The following is a 17,277-nucleotide window of genomic DNA, read 5'->3' as shown; positions in this document are numbered from 1 at the left end:
TTAAATGACTAATTTAAGCAATTATAGCATCTTAATGAAGAATAATAGTTTAAAACACAAATATGTGGAAATATTTGGCAGAATAAGCAGCAAAAAAAAAAAGAAAACTGAACTTTAAAAACTGAACAAATGAAAAACCTGAGCTGATGTTGCATTTCTCAATATGACCACACATGGATTATTATATATTTGATCTATTGTAGCTTCACTGTCTGTAATTGATAAAACTGTACTGCAGGGATCCTCAAATCCAGGCTCCCTGTGTCTCTGGTTCAACACGTGGAGGTTCTCTTTCCAACTGAGAACCTCGATCATTCACATGATCGCGCAGAAACTGTACTGCTTCCATTTTTCTGCTTCCTTCATCTCTAGGGAAGGAAGGTGGCTGGTGATGGTGTTGACTCACTAGCGCCACCACCTGGCTCAAAAAGAACCCTGTGAAGGAACCCATAAGTCACCCCCAGGACAGAACATTATAGGCAAGGCTTCTTTTAAACAAATTTTACAATTTATTATACTACACACACATTAGCATACGTTAAACAAATTTAAAATGTTTGAATCTTGATTATTTTTCAATTTGCAACAAGTGGAAAATTATTAATCAAAAATACACATAACTACAATCCAGGAGTTTTTGTTAATACTGGAATAATACAACTAACTCATGAAAGAAATACAACTTGGTAACTTTCCAGATCACTTCAGTCTCCATGAGGTCAATACCATCTTTACAATAATTCAAGTTGTAAAGATGATCAGATGGTTCAAGCTATGCTTTGGCTTTCAGTTAATCCATCTCTCTCTGATTTGCAGTCATTTCTGATTCACTTCTGTTCGGTCTGTTCGGAACATCCACCTTCCCAGCCTGGAAAGACTGAAATGCATCTCGAAAATTCTGAGAACCAAAACAGTACAGCACCGGGTCCAGACAACTGTTGACACCAGCTAAGATCCAGGTGGTGTAGTAGGCCGTCTCAATCTGCTGGAGAACATCGCATTTTTCTGGAAAGAATTTCTTCAGCACGACTCCGAGAGTTCGTACAATATTCAAAGGCAGGAAGCACACGCCGAATATAAGCAGACACACACCTATCATCCTCTGAGATTTCAGCTTGACTTTCAGACCTTTGGCTGTGCTGCTGTTAAGGTTAGTCAATGTGTTTGCCAAGCGGCCATAGCAGACAGCAGACACAGAGAAAGGAATCAGGAATCCAAAGATGAACAGGAAGAAGTTAATGATGAAGTAGAAATCGGTCAGATTTCTCTGATGGATGGAGAGACATTGACTGCTCCCTTTCTCTTTGCTGGGAGGGAGCAGGATTGCATAGACCAGAGCCTGGATTGCCAACAAACACCAAACACATGCACAGAGTTTCTGAACAAAAGCCTTCCGTTTGAAGTGGCAGCTTTTGTTGAAGTGCACCACAGTAATGTAGCGATGTATGCTGATGAGAGTAAGAAATATGGTGCTGCCGTAAAAATGTGAGCTCAGCAGGGCGATCTTGACCTGGCAGAGGAACCGGCCGAAGGGCCAGTCATTACCCATGGCGAAGTACACAGCCATCATGGGGGTTACCGGGGTGGCGATGGCATCACTCAGGGCCAGGTGGAACTGCAGGGTGGTTCCAGACGTCCAGCATGGAAAACGACAATAGAACACCCACAAGCTGAACATATTTAGGAGGAATCCGATGAAGAAGACCAGACACAGGAAGAAGGTGAGAGCAAAATGCTGGTTCTCCCCCTGGCAATGAGATGGGGAGTTGTTGGTGGTTAGTGGTGTTGTGAAATCCCCAACAGTGCTCACTTCCACCATGGTTGTCGTTGCAAAACCTGTGAGCAAAAAGGCAGGGTAGTGCTTTAGTAAAATATACTCTCCTGATTAAAATCTTAATATCTGGATCATAATAAGGTTGTAGACTGAGCTCAAAAACACAACTATGGCAGAAAGAAAATATGCAGAAAAGACAGAACATTGAAATCTGCTTTTAAACTCAAACAGGCTGGTTGCAAAAGCTGAAGACCATTTCCTTTTTATACTTTAAAAATAGAAATGAAAGTATCAAAAAGTGGCAGCAGTTAGTTCTTGTTGATTACCTTAATATTCTCTGAGGCATGCAAAATGTGAATACCAATTTTGCATGCCTTGCAGTAGGCTGGTGGAGACATATTGTCCCATCTAGTGAAATTTAAACCAACAAAATGTGCATCCATTTTTGTTCCAATGCATTTGAGGATTTTTACAGAATTTCTAAATGACTGCCTCCCTGCTGTGATGGAGCAGGGAGGCATTAAGTGAATTAAGTTTAAATGCAGGTTTGTCTCCTGATGTTTTTTTTGTCTCTTGGTTCTGCTTTTTCTATTTGCAGTTTGAAACCCTGCTGGTGATAATCTATCAGCAGGAAATGACCATATTTGGACTTTCTTCCCATTGCGACTCAATAAATTCTATTCTATTCTAACACAAACACACTAAAAAGGGGATTCACGTCAAAAGCTCATTTCAGATGTGCAATTGTGAATTTTTATTGGTTGTTTAAAAACAGTTTTAACGCCTTTTTTGCATGATAGATTGTTTTCTGTTTATGACTGTGGACCAATATGCTTCCTCATCAGTTCATACACTCATACAATCTCTATGCCTTCTTCTTGTTCAAACCCTTGTACTTAACCTCTGGACAGCAGTTTCTTAGTTCTCTTTCTAGTTTGATATTTTTGGAATTAAAGAAATAAATATATGTGACAGTACTCAAATATCAGAAGATCCTTATAAAATAGGAGAACTGAGACCACATTTAAAACCACGATACTTTACTATTTATCAATAAAATTTTATGTATGTGTAAGGCTATTGCAATAAGCAATAAATCAATTAATCGACAGGAGCTCAATAATTTTCATCCTGATGATTACTGAGCATAATCCCTTTTATTTATGGTTTTGGTTGTGTGAGGTTTTATTTATGTTTTATTTACTGTTTTAGGTAGTTTTCTTTCCTTTTTTCTTAACATTTAAAGTATCCTCCCACTCCAGAGTAAAGTGCTTTAAAATGTATTGAACTCTGGGAAGGTGAACTTCCATTATTATACCATTATTTCAAAATCCTAATCAAAAAGAGTATCTACAAATCCTTGAATTCTTGAATCCAATCTATGGCAGCACAGAAAATGTATCTTTTCCTCATGCAAATATGTTCCTTTTTATTGCTTATATCATTTAACATGCTTGATAGATTTTTCTTTTAAATATGTAGTTAATTAGAAAACTTAAATTTTTCATGATCCCCCATCAAGTGCTCTGGTCATCTGAACTAAAGCAGAACTGGTGAGTAGGTTGCTATGTTGTACATTTTTCATTCTTTCTTTTGTTTTATTTATTGAAGCGAGTCAAAAAAAAAAAAAATCCCTGAATTAACCACAACATTTTTTTCCTGATCTTACTGTTCATACAGAACTGAGAAGCAATGCGTTTACACCTCACACCCAGCTGATCCCATCACACTTCCTCAAAGCAAAGTTCTGACATTTCACTGTGGTGAAATCGTGCGGCGACTCAGGCGGTTCACTTCAGTAAATCCAGGTTTTCAAACAACAAGAAAGACTTCTATTAATATTAGCCAGTTCTATAAATATTGAAATGTTTACATACAACCGGTTAAACACATAAGACAAAGGATTTTATTGGTGGTCATTTATCTTCTTGAGGAAAATTATCTAAAACTGCATGACTGAGTTTTCTAAAATTCTCACAGTTATTGCATGAGAAATTGTCCATACTTGTGCATAGCAGTTTGGACAGATGAATGCGACATTCTCGAGCGTTTGGAAATTGATCCCAGGATGAACCAGGCTTGTGTAGCTGCACAATTCTCCTCCTGATATTTGTTGAATTTTTAAACATGTCAAAACAGAAAGCAGGGTGTTCCAGGTCTGGCCTCAGAATACATCCACAGTTACACAGATTAGATACTGACTAAATGCATGTCAACTTATGAATTTGAAGAAAGCTAGAAAATTAATGCTGCAACAGACTGGTGACCTGTCCAGTGACCCCGCCACTCGCCCGAAACGATAGCTGGAGATAGACACCAGCAACGCTCCTGACCCCACTAAGGGACAAGGGTGTAAGAAAATGGATGGATGGATGGATAGAAAATAAATGTCTAAAATGTTCTTAGTAGATTTTCTGGTGTTCGGCAAATAGAAATATTCTTGTAATTGTAACTGATCTAAAATAATAGATGTTTGCTCTGATTTAACTTTAGTGAGAAGAAAATGTCTGTAAATGAAGGATTTACAGTTACAGTACAAAAAGTTGACCAGAACAAAGTTAATTTAAATTTGAACTAAAATATCATTGGTACTATTTCCCATCATGTAAATACAGAATCTGCCTATTCTCATCACATTTTGGTGTGATTAAGCTAATATTTAGTGCATGAGTATTACTAAGGTGTTGCTACAATACACATGAATGCATCAACAGTCCTATTTGGATTTTTTAAAACCTGGTCTCATTTGTAGATGTACCTGATAATGTAAAGGTCTCATCTGTACACAACTGGATATTCTATAAATGCTGCAGCACTTTGGCTGAGAGGAAAGAATTCTACAACAGCAGTGGCTAAAGTTATCTTGCATTTAATGAGGTTTTCACTTTGACTCATTTTTTTTTATTTATTTTGCATATATAAATGATATGTAGCATCCAACTTATTACAAAATAACATCCATTTTACAGTATCAAATAAAACTCAGGTACCTATCAGATCTAATGTCAGTATTCTGGGAGACTCACCACAGATAACACTAAAAGTCCCCACATATATTTCACTCCATCCCAATTTAATTCAGTTCACTAAACATCTTTTAAGCTAAAACACCTGAACAAACATTGTTTAGCTTCTAAATGCAGCTGGTTCTTTATATATAATAGTTTAGAGAGAACTTACCAGAACCTGTTGTCAGGGTGAATATCATCTCATCTGTCACACTTGTCAGTAGCTGCATGGGAAGTTGCCAAATGAGTGTGTTTGTTTTTCACATTGTGGGTAAGTGCTAGATAATGTAGAACTTAAATTGCTAGTGGTTTGCCAAATAATGTGACGCAACACTGCTCAAGATCTGAACCAGCATCATAGGAAAAAATAATGAGTTTTGTAAATAACAGTTTATTTACACCACTGGCACAGATCAAATATTTCACACAGATAACTGAGTCATGTATGAAAATACTATATTTCTACACAAAAATGAAACAATTGTAGAAAAAAAAAACATCCAAAAGGAAAATACTCAGATGCTGAATCACAATGCAAAAGAGAAACATCTAACACCTACAGAGGGTGACAGAGAAAAAAACTCATCCAGCACAGAAATGCATAACGTCCATCTGGCCAGCAGCCAGTAAAAATATTTCGCTGGCGGCCCCCCTCAGACCGGGGTGGTTGGGGCAGAGGAGGAGGAGGTGGTGGGCACCGTCACAGGATGCAGCCCCAGGTCCAGAGACGTAGGCTCGTCTGGGGGTGTCGGACTCTTCTTGTGGGCCTCCAGCTTCTCCGTCAGTTGACTGTGCAGCTCCTTTAGCGGCTCACTGCACTGTAATACACAGCATGGCAGAATGAGTCAGCATGCAGGGGAGCGCATGAGAGCTGAGCTCAAAACGGCTTCAAGGATCCTAATCATCAAATATCTCCATTACTTTATGATACAGGGAGAGTTATTAGGGTTTATATTCAGAAAGCTTTTAGAACCAATCTGAACTTTCTGAAGTGACAGATTTTAAAGAAACCTAACAGAAGGTTGACCATTTGATACAAGCTGCGTTTCCATTGACCATGGAATTGTGTGAATCAAAATTACAAAAATATATTTGCTTAATGGAAACGAGGCAATTTTAGAAAAACTCCTGTTTTTCTATAAAAGGTTTTTGCGGTACGATGAAGTGGTTTTTCCAGCCGTATCAAAATAAATGTACTTCACAAAACTGGAAAGGAAACACTTTTTTCCTTTTCCTTTTCCTGACTGTTGATCACAAGACATGTGATCAACAGGTGTTACTACAGGAGAAAATCACGGAGAAGATTTTCTCTTCGTGAAAGAGAAAATCGTACAGAAATTCCTGTATCATTTTCTCTTCGTACAGGAAGTACTTCCTATGTCCTGTCATAGTAGGAAGTACTACTATTAAGACAGGAAGTAGGAGGATGATGGTTCGTTTTTGGTTTTTGGACAATGTGCAGCTGGCTCCACCAGAGCTCTCCCAGCATCACACAGTTTATACAAAGTTGTGTATCATTCCAAAATATTAAACTTTGTGTAAAATATCCCTCTACAAATGATGAAGCCACTCACAAGTATAAGGGGCTGGTCAGTCTGACACTTGAATAAGACACAGACGTCTCTGATAAACGATGAGCGCTAGTTCCATGGCTAAATTGTGAATATAATCTCATTTAACTGTTTACATTCTTTGCTGCCATGATTTTTAATGACTTATCATGTGAATAAACTATTCACTTGTGGTTTTAATTTGACTTCTTATTTAATGGGAACACCAAAATTGCAAATTTGTGTTTTTTTGACATTAGCATAATATAGACACAGATTTGCGCACATTTGTTATCAGGCCATTCCCAGACAAATAACGTCAGACTTCCACTTTCCCCTGCCAGTGGCACTGGTACATGGTCAGACTGCCCCAGCTGTTGCTACTGTCTAGTAGCTTGCTACCATCAGTGTGTGAATGTGTGTGTGGATGGATGAATGACTAAATGTAGTGTGAAGCGCTTTGGGGTCCTCTGGACTTAAGTGCTATTCAGGTACAGGTCATTACCATTTCCGTGGCTCTAATCAGCCATTTATATTTAGATTTGAGCTGCAAAGCAACTCTGACACAAAGCCAGACAGAGTTACATGTCCACTCTCTGTATACAAGAGCAAAGGTCCAGAAAGCATCAGCCGGGATCTGAGCCGTCTCATCTTCAGGTCAGCACTATCCAGGACTCAGAACCATCCCTCATTACATGATGGCCCACATTTTTCAAGCATTTAACTTTAACTTGATCCAGAGCAACACGTGATTCTGGGAGACAATCAGTAACAACTTTCTGCAGTCACTCAGCAGATGAGGGAAAGGTAAGTGTGTGACATTAAGACTGTGAGTCAGATGTGGAGCAGTGAGTCTGGGGCTGCTGGTGTGAATCCTCAGAATAGGAACTTTGCACAGGCTCATAAGATCATGTAGGTGTTACTGTTAGGGCCTGAGACAGTCTGAGTCAAAGCTACTGCAAATCTCTGGGATGAGAAGAGCTCAGGACAAACGTGACGCAGGGTTTTTATTAAATTTGTAAAAAGAAAAAGTGTTAGCCATTATAGATCTAACAAGGTAACAATAGATAACTTTCTCAGAGACAACTCTCTGCAGCTGCTGCGCCTGATCAGCCCTACCTTCATGTCGAGACCTAAGCATGTTGAGACTTCCTGTTTACCCTGGAATAAATGAGCTGGAAGTGGAAACCGTGGAAACCATGCCTACCTGTTTTGGGGGCTCCAGTGTTTGCATCAGCGTTTCCAAATATGAAGGCAGCACTTTGAGGTGGAGATGCAGCAACATGCGTAGAATGTGTCTGTGGACGTTTTCTTTACTGTGAAATAAACACACACACGTACACACACAGAAACGGTCACATGCATTCCCAGGTAGAAAGCCATGAGTGAGAATGAAGCCTACATCCCATAATGAACAGCCAAAATCATTTCATTTCCTACTAAACCATTCTGGTCCTTCTGAATCTTTTAGTGGGAGCAGTCTTAAATAGAAATAGAAAATAGAAATGACTAAAGGATGTGTAACCTCTCTATTATGGAATACAATCGTTTCATCAACATGTGAATTAAACTTAGATTTCTTTAAAAGAAAACGGCAGACCTGAAATGATGTGAAAAACTTCTGTTTGGAAAGTTTACAGATGGATAGAAATATTTCTCACTCATCTGTCGCCTTATAAATAAGCCTGTCACAATAAGATAAATTAAAATAAGCTCAATAATTTCCCTTTGAGTGATTATTTGTTTATTTTCCTCCTGTCTCTCCTTCTACCAGCCTGGACGACAAAATGCCAGATCCCGTCTTTACTTCAGCTGAAGGTTGAATGAGACAGTTCTTGCATTATTAGGCCATTATTACAATATTAGTTGAAAATGGTCTCAAAACACACAGCATAACTGGCTTATGACTAACTTCTTACAACATTAACGATGGAAAAACTAATCACTCTTCAGGATTGTAAACTCTGTACTAAAGACAGGAAGTGATGAAGAGGAAGAACCATATCTATATGGAACTTGTGGTGAAAGACATGCCTCATGTTTCCTGTTGGTAAGTAAGTGGTTCTGCAGTGTGACGAGAAGCTGCAGGAGGAACAGACCAACTGATACACCAAGACTAAAACCATCATGAATCTGCTCAACACCAGCTGATAGAAAACTAAACAGGTGGCCTTAAAGTGGAGTCAAGCACATGCAGACAGTGAAGAGACTACTGTATGGAAGCTCTGACAGCATGTGTGTCAAAGTATAGCTGTTGGGCCAAAAACGGCCAACAGTGTAATTAAATTTGGTTTGTGAGATTATTCTAAACATCTACTATAATAACACTGCAAATCCCAGAATCCTCTGCTGGTGGGTGTGCTAATTTTCATTAGCAACCTAATGCTAACATCACTCCCATCAGCAGAAGAAGGGGTGTCTGTCTTGAAACAGAGTTCATCTCCTAAAATGATCAGTTACATTTAAGACTTTTCAAAGTCTTAAATGCTTAAGCAAAAATAATTAACCTAATAACTCCTAATAAACCTAAGTTTGTATTTGACTCACATTTTAAAGGGGCAGTATTATGCAAAATCAACGTTTTTGAACTTTACATCTTTAATAATGTTAATCTCTCATCAAAAACATACCTAGAGTGTTGCCTTGATCCTTTCATGCATGTCTGAGAAATCCTTTAATCTCCACGGCAACCACTCAGTTTTGCAGAACACATAATTGGACCTAGCACTGCTTTAAAACTGCCTTAAAACTTCAGCTCCTCCCCAGATATGCAGCTTCCATGCTTTTGCCTCACAGATAACCTCTCCTAACTCTGCTCCTTGAGACTAGCCAGCAGCAATTAGCTGATGTGTAGTGTAACTACACATCTGCAGAGCTCATTATAGGAGCTACTTCTCAGTGAAATGTCAGTGAAAGCATTAAAGGGTTAATAGAGGTGTGATGTTGTGATGACTTCCTGACAGCAGTTTCAGAAAAAGAAGGAGTTTTTAAAGAGACAGAGGTCCAATTTGAAGAAATTAAATTAAGAAGCAAAATTTCTTACAAGTCATTGTATATGTATATGCAGCATTTTTATAACAATTGAAGGTAACATAGTTACTTTATTGTGCTATAAAATGGCACTATGAGCCTGGAAAATACACAATAGACATGTTTAACTTTAAGGAAGTTAAATATGGTTTATATAGTCGCTCCCTCACTTCAACACCTTCAAATACAGTGTAGAGTTGACTTCATGATGGCTGCTGCTGATGATGTTACAGACCCTGCAATTAACTCGAGAAAACATTTTAATCACGTCCCATAGCTAGTGATAACATGACTGGATATTTGAGTATGTATGTACAACTCTGACCATGTGTTGAATAAGAAAACGAAATAAATGTATACTTGTGAATTCAGTTTCCAAATGATTGCTTATTAAGAGCGGAAGTGATCATGGCAGCAGCGAGAGGAAACTAACCTGGAGAAGGAAGTGAGGAGGAAGCTGTCGAAGACAACAGAGCAGAACTCCTCTGATCCGAACTCATCAGAGAGCAGGGTGAGGTGAGCAGTCAGTAGGTGCAGGAAGATGTCACTGAAAGCCATGTCATTGTAGGTCTCCACTACAGGCCAAACACACACACACACACACACACACACATATGGCCTCAGAGATGGGCAGACCCATGCACCGTCCAGGTCTCTAATCATGAATTAAACAGAGAACTGGTTGGGATGGTTATTCACCACCTACAGACTTTAGGAAATGAGCGACGCTCACCCAGAGCAGGCAGCAGCCGCTGCAGGGCGTTCCTGTTCCTCAGCTTGGCGATGTGCAGAACGTAGTAGAGCCCCATTTCACAGGCCACTCTGTTATCCTGCAGGTATCTGAGGCAGAACACACACACACTGTTACACACACCCTCCTTACTCTGCTTTATGTTTCTGTCCGTCATCACAAAAACTAACGAGTCCATGTGTTGGCTCGATGGACATTTCAGCAAAGGTTGATATAGAAAAATAACTTCCACAGAAGTTGCTTCACATGATCAGACTCCCCCCGCACCCTCCATCACTGGGCTTCACCTGATGAATGCATCTGGCAGGCTGGTGGGGTACGTCAGGGAACTTTTCTCCTCACTGGGAAGCTTCTGCTCTACTATGAACGTGTGATCATCAACAACCACAGACATCATAGCAGGCAGGAAGCGGGTCACCACTTCTAAATCCTGATCAAAACAACAAACAAAAACATGAACAAATAGTTGAGTGAAAGGAAAAACTTCTAAGATGTATTATTGACACTTTTCTCCTTTCTTATATGATTTAGTCCTTATTTAATTCAGAGTCCTGGAAGATGATCAGAACCAGACTGTAAGAAGACAAACAAAGCAGGCATGATTCTCTACCAGGCATCCATACTGCCTGAAGACAAACACAAAAAGGCTTCGTCTTCATCTTACTACGGCTGGTTTGTTGCGCTGCATGCCTGCATTGCACAATCACTGCTGATTAATGTTTTAATGTTTTCTAAAAAGTCCTGATTTTTAGAAAACAAAACTGTCAATGAGTAGGCCTCCATTAGATGCTTCCTTTGAGCACGCTGCATGTTCTCCTGATCAAAAGCAAACTGACAACAGGCATACTGAGAGGTTTAAAACCTGTCTAAAATTAATAAATAACTGTGTTGTTCCCTTCTTTATGTTTGTAAGACAGTAGTATCTTTATGTTATGATACAACCACCTGAACAATTATAGGCTGTTCATTCTTTTATTATCAGCCAGCAGAGGATCAACAGTACACATCCCATGCAGTATCTGTCAAACCTTGTCATCTGCAGGTTTCCAAAAGATTTTTCCTGTCAGAACTCCACACTTTTTCCAGACACAAGTTTTTGTCTAGTACAAATACAAAAATTCACAATTAACCCTTTCATGCATAAATTATGATCCTTTGTGTCAGGATTTTTTTTCCCATTTTTTTTTCTTTTGTCTTAAGGCATTAAAAAGGTATGTACATTTTTTTTTGTAAAATAGTTTTTGTTTTTTCTTTTTAGGTGATCAATTGTAATTTTCTCCAAATACAAAGTTGATATTTGAAAAATACATCAGTAGTGTTGTTCTTTAGGGGTTCTCTGATGTCATGATACTTTTTTCTACCTGCAAGAGTCGTCTACAGTAGAAGGAGGGACCGGGTCAGTTGGCATGCATTTTTGTTTGTCAGCCATATTGGATTTAACAAAAATAATGTCTTGCATTTGCAGCTGATGGCCAGCAGTTTATAGTGTATTTTATGATGCATTAGTGTCCACTTCAATGGTCTGTGCACATTTATAACATAAAATCCACAAAAGGCACAAAAAATGACTTTTAGATAGCTGTCCACTGTACCGACCACTATGCATGAAAGGGTTAAATTTGTAGAGAACTCAGGCTACAGAAACTGGACCAACATGGATCTTTCCTCTAAACATATTCTGACATGTTGGATGTTTTTGTAAACATTCTTGTGAATACGCACCAAGCGAGGCTCCTTAAAGACCTGGCTGTCGATCATGTCCCACGCTCCCTGACCCAGAGACAGCATCCTGAGGAGCAGCAGCAGGTCTGGGCTGTCCTGTTCACACACACACACACACACGCACGCACACACATGCACACGCTCATTACAATGATACAGTAGAATAAAACAATAAAGTTGGAAACTGAAAAATATCTAAACAGTGTGTTGATAAAAAGCACAACAACTGATACCATCCATCCACACTCTTAACGGTCAGCCAGTGTAGAGATGGATTTGACCAGCCTCAAGAAGACATAGTAGATTTTGGAGTTTGGAAGAATGCTGAAATATTCCTTAACTTATTTTATTACCACAGTTTAGAAAAGAATCCTTTCCATTATCTAAATAAATTGAATATTTTTTTACTTTGGTTGAGCCTCTTGCCTGGGGTGACTAGACCAACTGCAACTGCTCCACCAGGAGTAGCTAACACTAAAGTGTGTGTGAGGCCTAATGTGACTAAGTGGCCTCAGTTTACAATTTCTGTCTTTTGGAGAAAAAAATCTTCAGATATTGAGTATCTGGAAAGTTTTTACACACTTATCCATATTTCACATTCAGGGCTGTTCCAAATTGTATTAAGTGAATAAATTTTCTCAAAATCATCAAAAAAGTGTTTTTAAGAGTAAGAATCTTAAAAAACATTTTTCCATATTGTCATAATGGGGTATTTCACAATTGTTTGAGTGAACCTGTATCTTTACAGCTTTTGGTGCCTTTGGGGCAGTGGGCCGGAACCACATCCTGCTGGGAAATAAATTCAGCCCCTCTGCAGCTGTTTGGAGTTCATCAGTTGATATTTTAGTTTCTAATTTTTTTTGTTTGTTTTAAGTATTCTCTTCTTCTGAGACACTGAATTTTTGTTACAAGGAATAAAATCTTGACATATTTCACCATATGTGTGAGTACAATCCAAATGTCAGGAAGCATTGAAAATATTTAGATTTTTTGAGCTGTTCTTGCATACTTTCGACGCAGCGTCAGGGAAAAGCTTTAAGAAGTTTAACAGCCTGTTGTTCTTTCAGACCGCCTCACCCTGGGTAAGGCGTCCTGACTCAGCAGCTCCTGTACGTTCCTGATTATACTCAGGACCAGGGTGTTGCAGGCAAACGGGTCACACAGGATCATGGACAGATCTCTGGAACACACAGAAACTCTTTAGTGACAGAAACATCCCAGAGCAGACCCTGCCAGTGTGCTGAAGCCGTTGGTTACCCGAGGACCTGCTCCTGGCCCTTCTTCACACCGTCCAGGAAACCCTGCAGCTCTCTGGCTCGTTTGCTGTCCACAAACTTCTCTCGGATGCAGGCGTCCAGACACCAGGTGAACTGTGATGACAAACACCAATGGATTTAGCAAAGGGGGCAGGCCCAGCATTATTTGGGTGTGGGGGTTTGTGGATGGGAGCTCACCTTGTGGCAGGGGTCCACAGAGCAGATCTCACTGATGTCCAGGTCATGCAGAGACATCAACAGCTCGGCTCTCAGCGTGCAGTAGTGGACGTTCCGCGTCCGCAGGAAGAGCGTCCGGAGGAACTGCAGCACCATGTCGTACAGCTTCACGTTCTTCCCAATCATCTGGGTCAGCTTTAGCACCACCTGCAGGCCAAAGACAAGCGGTTCATAGAACTGCTGAAAACCTCCTTGGATCTTGAATTTCCTCTCTGTGGGTCAGCAGGACATTTTTAATCTAATGTTTAGTTTTTGATTTACAAGCACTGTTCCTGGTAATTCTTTTTGTTAGATACTTGATATGAATTGTTTATTATAAACTTAACATTTGATAGCTTAATGCCAGGAGCAGAGTGCAGCCTGAAGGCAGGTCTGGCCGACTCACCTCGCCCTGGCGCCGGGTTTTGGGCGTCGGACTGAAGAAGTTGTGAAGGATGGAGAGGTCGCTGCTGAACAGGGCTGCTTCCTTCTCCACGATGTACTGCTTCAGCAGGGGGGACACCTCGTCCCCGAACAGAGCCTGGTTGTCCTGCCAGATCTGCCTCTTCACCTCCACAGCACACACCTTGTACAGCTCTTTGTCAGCCATGACCATCTTCAGCTTCTTCTCTGGTACCTGCAGAGTGGGATGAGGATAAAGATTGGGTCTTGATATTTTTTGTCAGGTTGCTGTTGCCAAAGCTGCATGTTGCTGGTACACATATATTTATCAGAGAGATTCAAAACCGCCATTTAATTGATGGACACCTGCAGCAAACAGTAAGGAGTGAATAGAAAACGTTTCTCAGAACTGAGGAGGTCACACTCACCACCAGCAGTTCGCCCATCAGTACTGACCTGTCAGAGTTAAAGCGATTGTTTTGATTCATCCTAAAGGAATTTCTCTGTAGAATTGATGAGCAGTTATTAACAGAGGTCCACTGATTACAGCTTTCGGGCCAATCACTGATCATCGTTCTTTAAAAAGCTTCACCTGCCAATTTCAATTTTGCCTGATACAGATTTTTTGTCTGGAGAAAAAAAGGAAAATAAAAATCGCTAAATATAGCAACAACGTCACTAGACTTTGTTGCTACAACTTTAGATGAGACCTGGCCTTCTCTTGGAACTTTACAACTTTGCCACTGTCCCATTTTGCGGACAGTGGCAGATTTTAGGACCAATTTATTGGTGCACATCTATAAATTGGGGGTGGGCTCATAAAATAAATCAGCCCAGAATTTTGGTAGATGGTTTATACTTACATATAACACCAATTTTACTCCCTGATCTTCTCTACCTCAGCAAAGATCTAAAAATCAGCCACTGTCCTCTTCTGCTCTGCTGTGAGAGTCTGACTGACAGACCAGGTCATGTCTGTTCACATTTAACAATAAACACCACCCAGAGCTGGCAACTCTCGCTATTTTTAGCACCATTTCAGACTCAGTATCAGCCAGAAAACAATAATCAGTGCACCCCTACTATAAAAACTGAATAGTTACAGTTTTTAATATTCAGTTAATAACTGATGGTATAATGAGCCATTGCAGATGGTTTATTATACCCTCTAATATAAACTAAAAGCCTAAAGCTGAGTGGAATTTAAGGAACATCTGAAAATGTTTGTATCTGTTTTTGTGAATGGCTCAGAAACACCTGTTAGACAGTTTTATATCGCTAGCATCTGCAGGAAGTTGGCGTCTGGTTTCCTCATCTGACTGGAGGAAATAAACTGTTAGGGCAACCTCACTGTTACCTGGAGGAGGGACGTTAGCTTGGATGTCTCTAAGCAACAGTTTCATGTGAGAGCTTACTTTGGGTAGATGCTTCAGCACCTGCATCACCACTGGCTGTATGGAAGGCATTTTCACCAGAGGAAAGCTCTTCTCCAGGAGCTCTTCAAGCTTCCCATATCTGGAAAAAAATGGAAAAACACAATACAATCACGGACTCCAGCTTTCTATTAGCTGTCACAGCGCTCCGCTCAGGAAGCATCAGAACCACGCCAGGACTCACCGGTCTTCATCCTTGCCCTCTGCAATGACGGCAACTTGCTCCATCAACTTCTCTCGAAGCTCGTCGAAGACAGACTGGTGGAACTCAAGCCGCGGGGTCCCGTGAAGGTCGAGGAAGGGCAGAGCGGACTGCAGTGTCGGCAGCAGGATGCCATTCTCCATCTGCAGTCAAGAAAGAAAGGCAACAAGAACTCATAAATCTGAACTGTACGAGTTAGTTGAACACATTCATCTTCTTACTGGAACATTTTTCAATTTTACTTGAGTAATATCATTATGGGCTATCGCTACTCTGGCTACTCTAAACAACTTCAGTGCATGAAATGCCAGCTTGTTTCAACCAAACATGCACCAGACACAAATCTACAGTTTATGTTGAAGGTGAAAATTCTTCTTTCCACACCAACTTTGTTGTTTTAATGTTGTTTTCTATCTGCTGAGCATGCAGTGCCATTAGGAGGCTGGGTGAACATCCAATCGACAGTAGATATCACTAGGAGTCACTACCCTATTAACTTATATGCAAGCTATGTTGAAAAAAGTGATATGGAAAAGTGTTTCTTCTGCCTGGATATGTTTTTGCTTAGGCCTTTAAAATATCAGAATTTGGGAGAATTCAAATAGAAAATTAAATTAATTAAATTAAAAGTTTCTCTAGACATTAGAACTTGTATCCAAGACTTGTATCCATGGAGGAACTGTGGAGTAACTGTTTCCCATCTCACATACATTTTGGTTATGTCCTTATGTCAAAAAGTTCCGGAAAGAAGTATTTGATAAAGAGATAGTCCAAGAGAATATCCTACAGGTGTCTGAAGAAACCAGCCACACCATCATATAAGATGTGGATCCAACAAGTTTGGGATGTTTGCAAAACGGAGCAAATTCCACATGTGTTACATGTTCAGAGAGGCTGGTTCCTGTTGGTTAACCAGTGAAGTCAGGTAATTCACCTGACTTCTGTCACAACATGACAGAAGGATTCCGACTGGAGGAAGAGGAAATGATGCTTGTGTTTGCTGTTAGTGCTTGTTAATTTTCTTATTCAACTATCATTTACGTGTACAGCAATGATTTCTTTCTGCAAATGAGGGCTTTCTCTGTCAATACCCGGAAATCTACGAATAGAACTTATTTGTACCTTGATCAAAAGATATTTGACCATCAAATATAAAACAGAAACGTAATTACAGCATATCTGCAAGCTTTTCTGGGCCAGAATATTGGTAAACAACAACAATAATAATGATAACAATAATAAATTTGCACACAGTGAAATGTAAAAATACACAACATTACAGGATTTTTCTAACAAGTTATGTCCGATGTAAAACTTAGGGCATCATCAACAAAAAACTCGTTTTAACTGTTTGATTCCAAGAATACACATGGGATCTACTTGCTTTGAAAAAAAGGCATTGCAATTGTTGTACAAATAAGAAGTTTGACTAATTACTAATATTAATACTTCTCTAGTTTATTAAAAACGGATCCTTTCTATCTTAGGAAGTTATCTAAACCAGCAAACCTCAAACACCAGCGGTTACCACAGCATCTGGTCAGAATAGTTTATGGATTTTTGAAAATTCATAATTTTCTCTGAAAGTTATGAATTTTCTCTGAAATGCACCATATACATAAGACCCGCTGAGCTATTGTGGTCACCTGGAACTGATCAATGGCTTTGAGGGGCTCTGTGCAGTTGGTCAGAGTTTCCTTTAAGTCCTCGCCGTTGGCTATCCCGAGCTCCGGCAGGCCCGCGAACATCCTGGCTCCGCTTTGATCCCTCAGCCTGGAGCTGATGCAGCAACGAGCTTTACGGGCAGGATTCCTGGAACAAAACGGCTAAACGATCCCTAGAAACTGCACAAAACAGTAGTGATCTCCACTAACAGACATAACTTCCCTTATGGTAACTCGAAAACACTCCGTCGAAAACACTTGCTGAGCAA

The 17,277-nt window shown here is 39.9% G+C and overlaps 2 protein-coding genes across 2 annotated transcripts; both read right to left on the bottom strand.

Moving 5' to 3' along the window:
* Window positions 1–699: 699 nt before the first annotated feature.
* On the bottom strand, window positions 700–5,057 carry LOC106951543 (P2Y purinoceptor 4). Its single transcript, XM_015039157.1, has 2 exons — window positions 4,955–5,057; window positions 700–1,836 (listed from the first exon to the last, which is right to left on the bottom strand). The coding sequence occupies exons 1-2, from the start codon at window positions 5,010–5,012 to the stop codon at window positions 791–793; spliced, it is 1,104 nt and encodes a 367-aa protein (XP_014894643.1). The 5' UTR covers window positions 5,013–5,057; the 3' UTR covers window positions 700–790.
* A 100-nt stretch (window positions 5,058–5,157) lies between these two features.
* nelfb (negative elongation factor complex member B) lies at window positions 5,158–17,268 on the bottom strand. Its single transcript, XM_015039155.1, has 13 exons — window positions 16,991–17,268; window positions 15,327–15,487; window positions 15,125–15,224; window positions 13,714–13,944; window positions 13,290–13,475; window positions 13,093–13,205; window positions 12,913–13,015; window positions 11,836–11,931; window positions 10,401–10,543; window positions 10,096–10,202; window positions 9,796–9,937; window positions 7,540–7,648; window positions 5,158–5,600 (listed from the first exon to the last, which is right to left on the bottom strand). The coding sequence occupies exons 1-13, from the start codon at window positions 17,090–17,092 to the stop codon at window positions 5,436–5,438; spliced, it is 1,758 nt and encodes a 585-aa protein (XP_014894641.1). The 5' UTR covers window positions 17,093–17,268; the 3' UTR covers window positions 5,158–5,435.
* Between the last annotated feature and the right edge of the window lie 9 nt (window positions 17,269–17,277).

This window comes from Poecilia latipinna, unplaced genomic scaffold (genome assembly GCF_001443285.1).
Source record: "Poecilia latipinna isolate Pla-1442-1.1 unplaced genomic scaffold, P_latipinna-1.0 Scaffold463, whole genome shotgun sequence".
Classification (NCBI taxonomy): domain Eukaryota; kingdom Metazoa; phylum Chordata; class Actinopteri; order Cyprinodontiformes; family Poeciliidae; genus Poecilia; species Poecilia latipinna.
The sequence above is the reverse complement of the archived record's forward strand: the minus strand, read 5'-3'. Positions and strand labels throughout refer to the sequence as shown.

Bases quoted from the DNA above. Each gene is read 5' to 3' on its own strand.
- LOC106951543 (XM_015039157.1), bottom strand. From the start codon at position 5,012: ATGCAGCTACTGACAAGTGTGACAGATGAGATGATATTCACCCTGACA. The intron at 1,837-4,954 runs GTAAGTTCTCTC...TTTTGCTCACAG, and splicing joins CACCCTGACAACAGGTTCTG to GTTTTGCAACGACAACCATG.
- nelfb (XM_015039155.1), bottom strand. From the start codon at position 17,092: ATGTTCGCGGGCCTGCCGGAGCTCGGGATAGCCAACGGCGAGGACTTA. The intron at 13,476-13,713 runs GTGAGTCGGCCA...TTTGGCCTGCAG, and splicing joins AAACCCGGCGCCAGGGCGAG to GTGGTGCTAAAGCTGACCCA. The intron at 11,932-12,912 runs GTGAGGCGGTCT...GTGTGTGAACAG, and splicing joins GTCAGGACGCCTTACCCAGG to GACAGCCCAGACCTGCTGCT.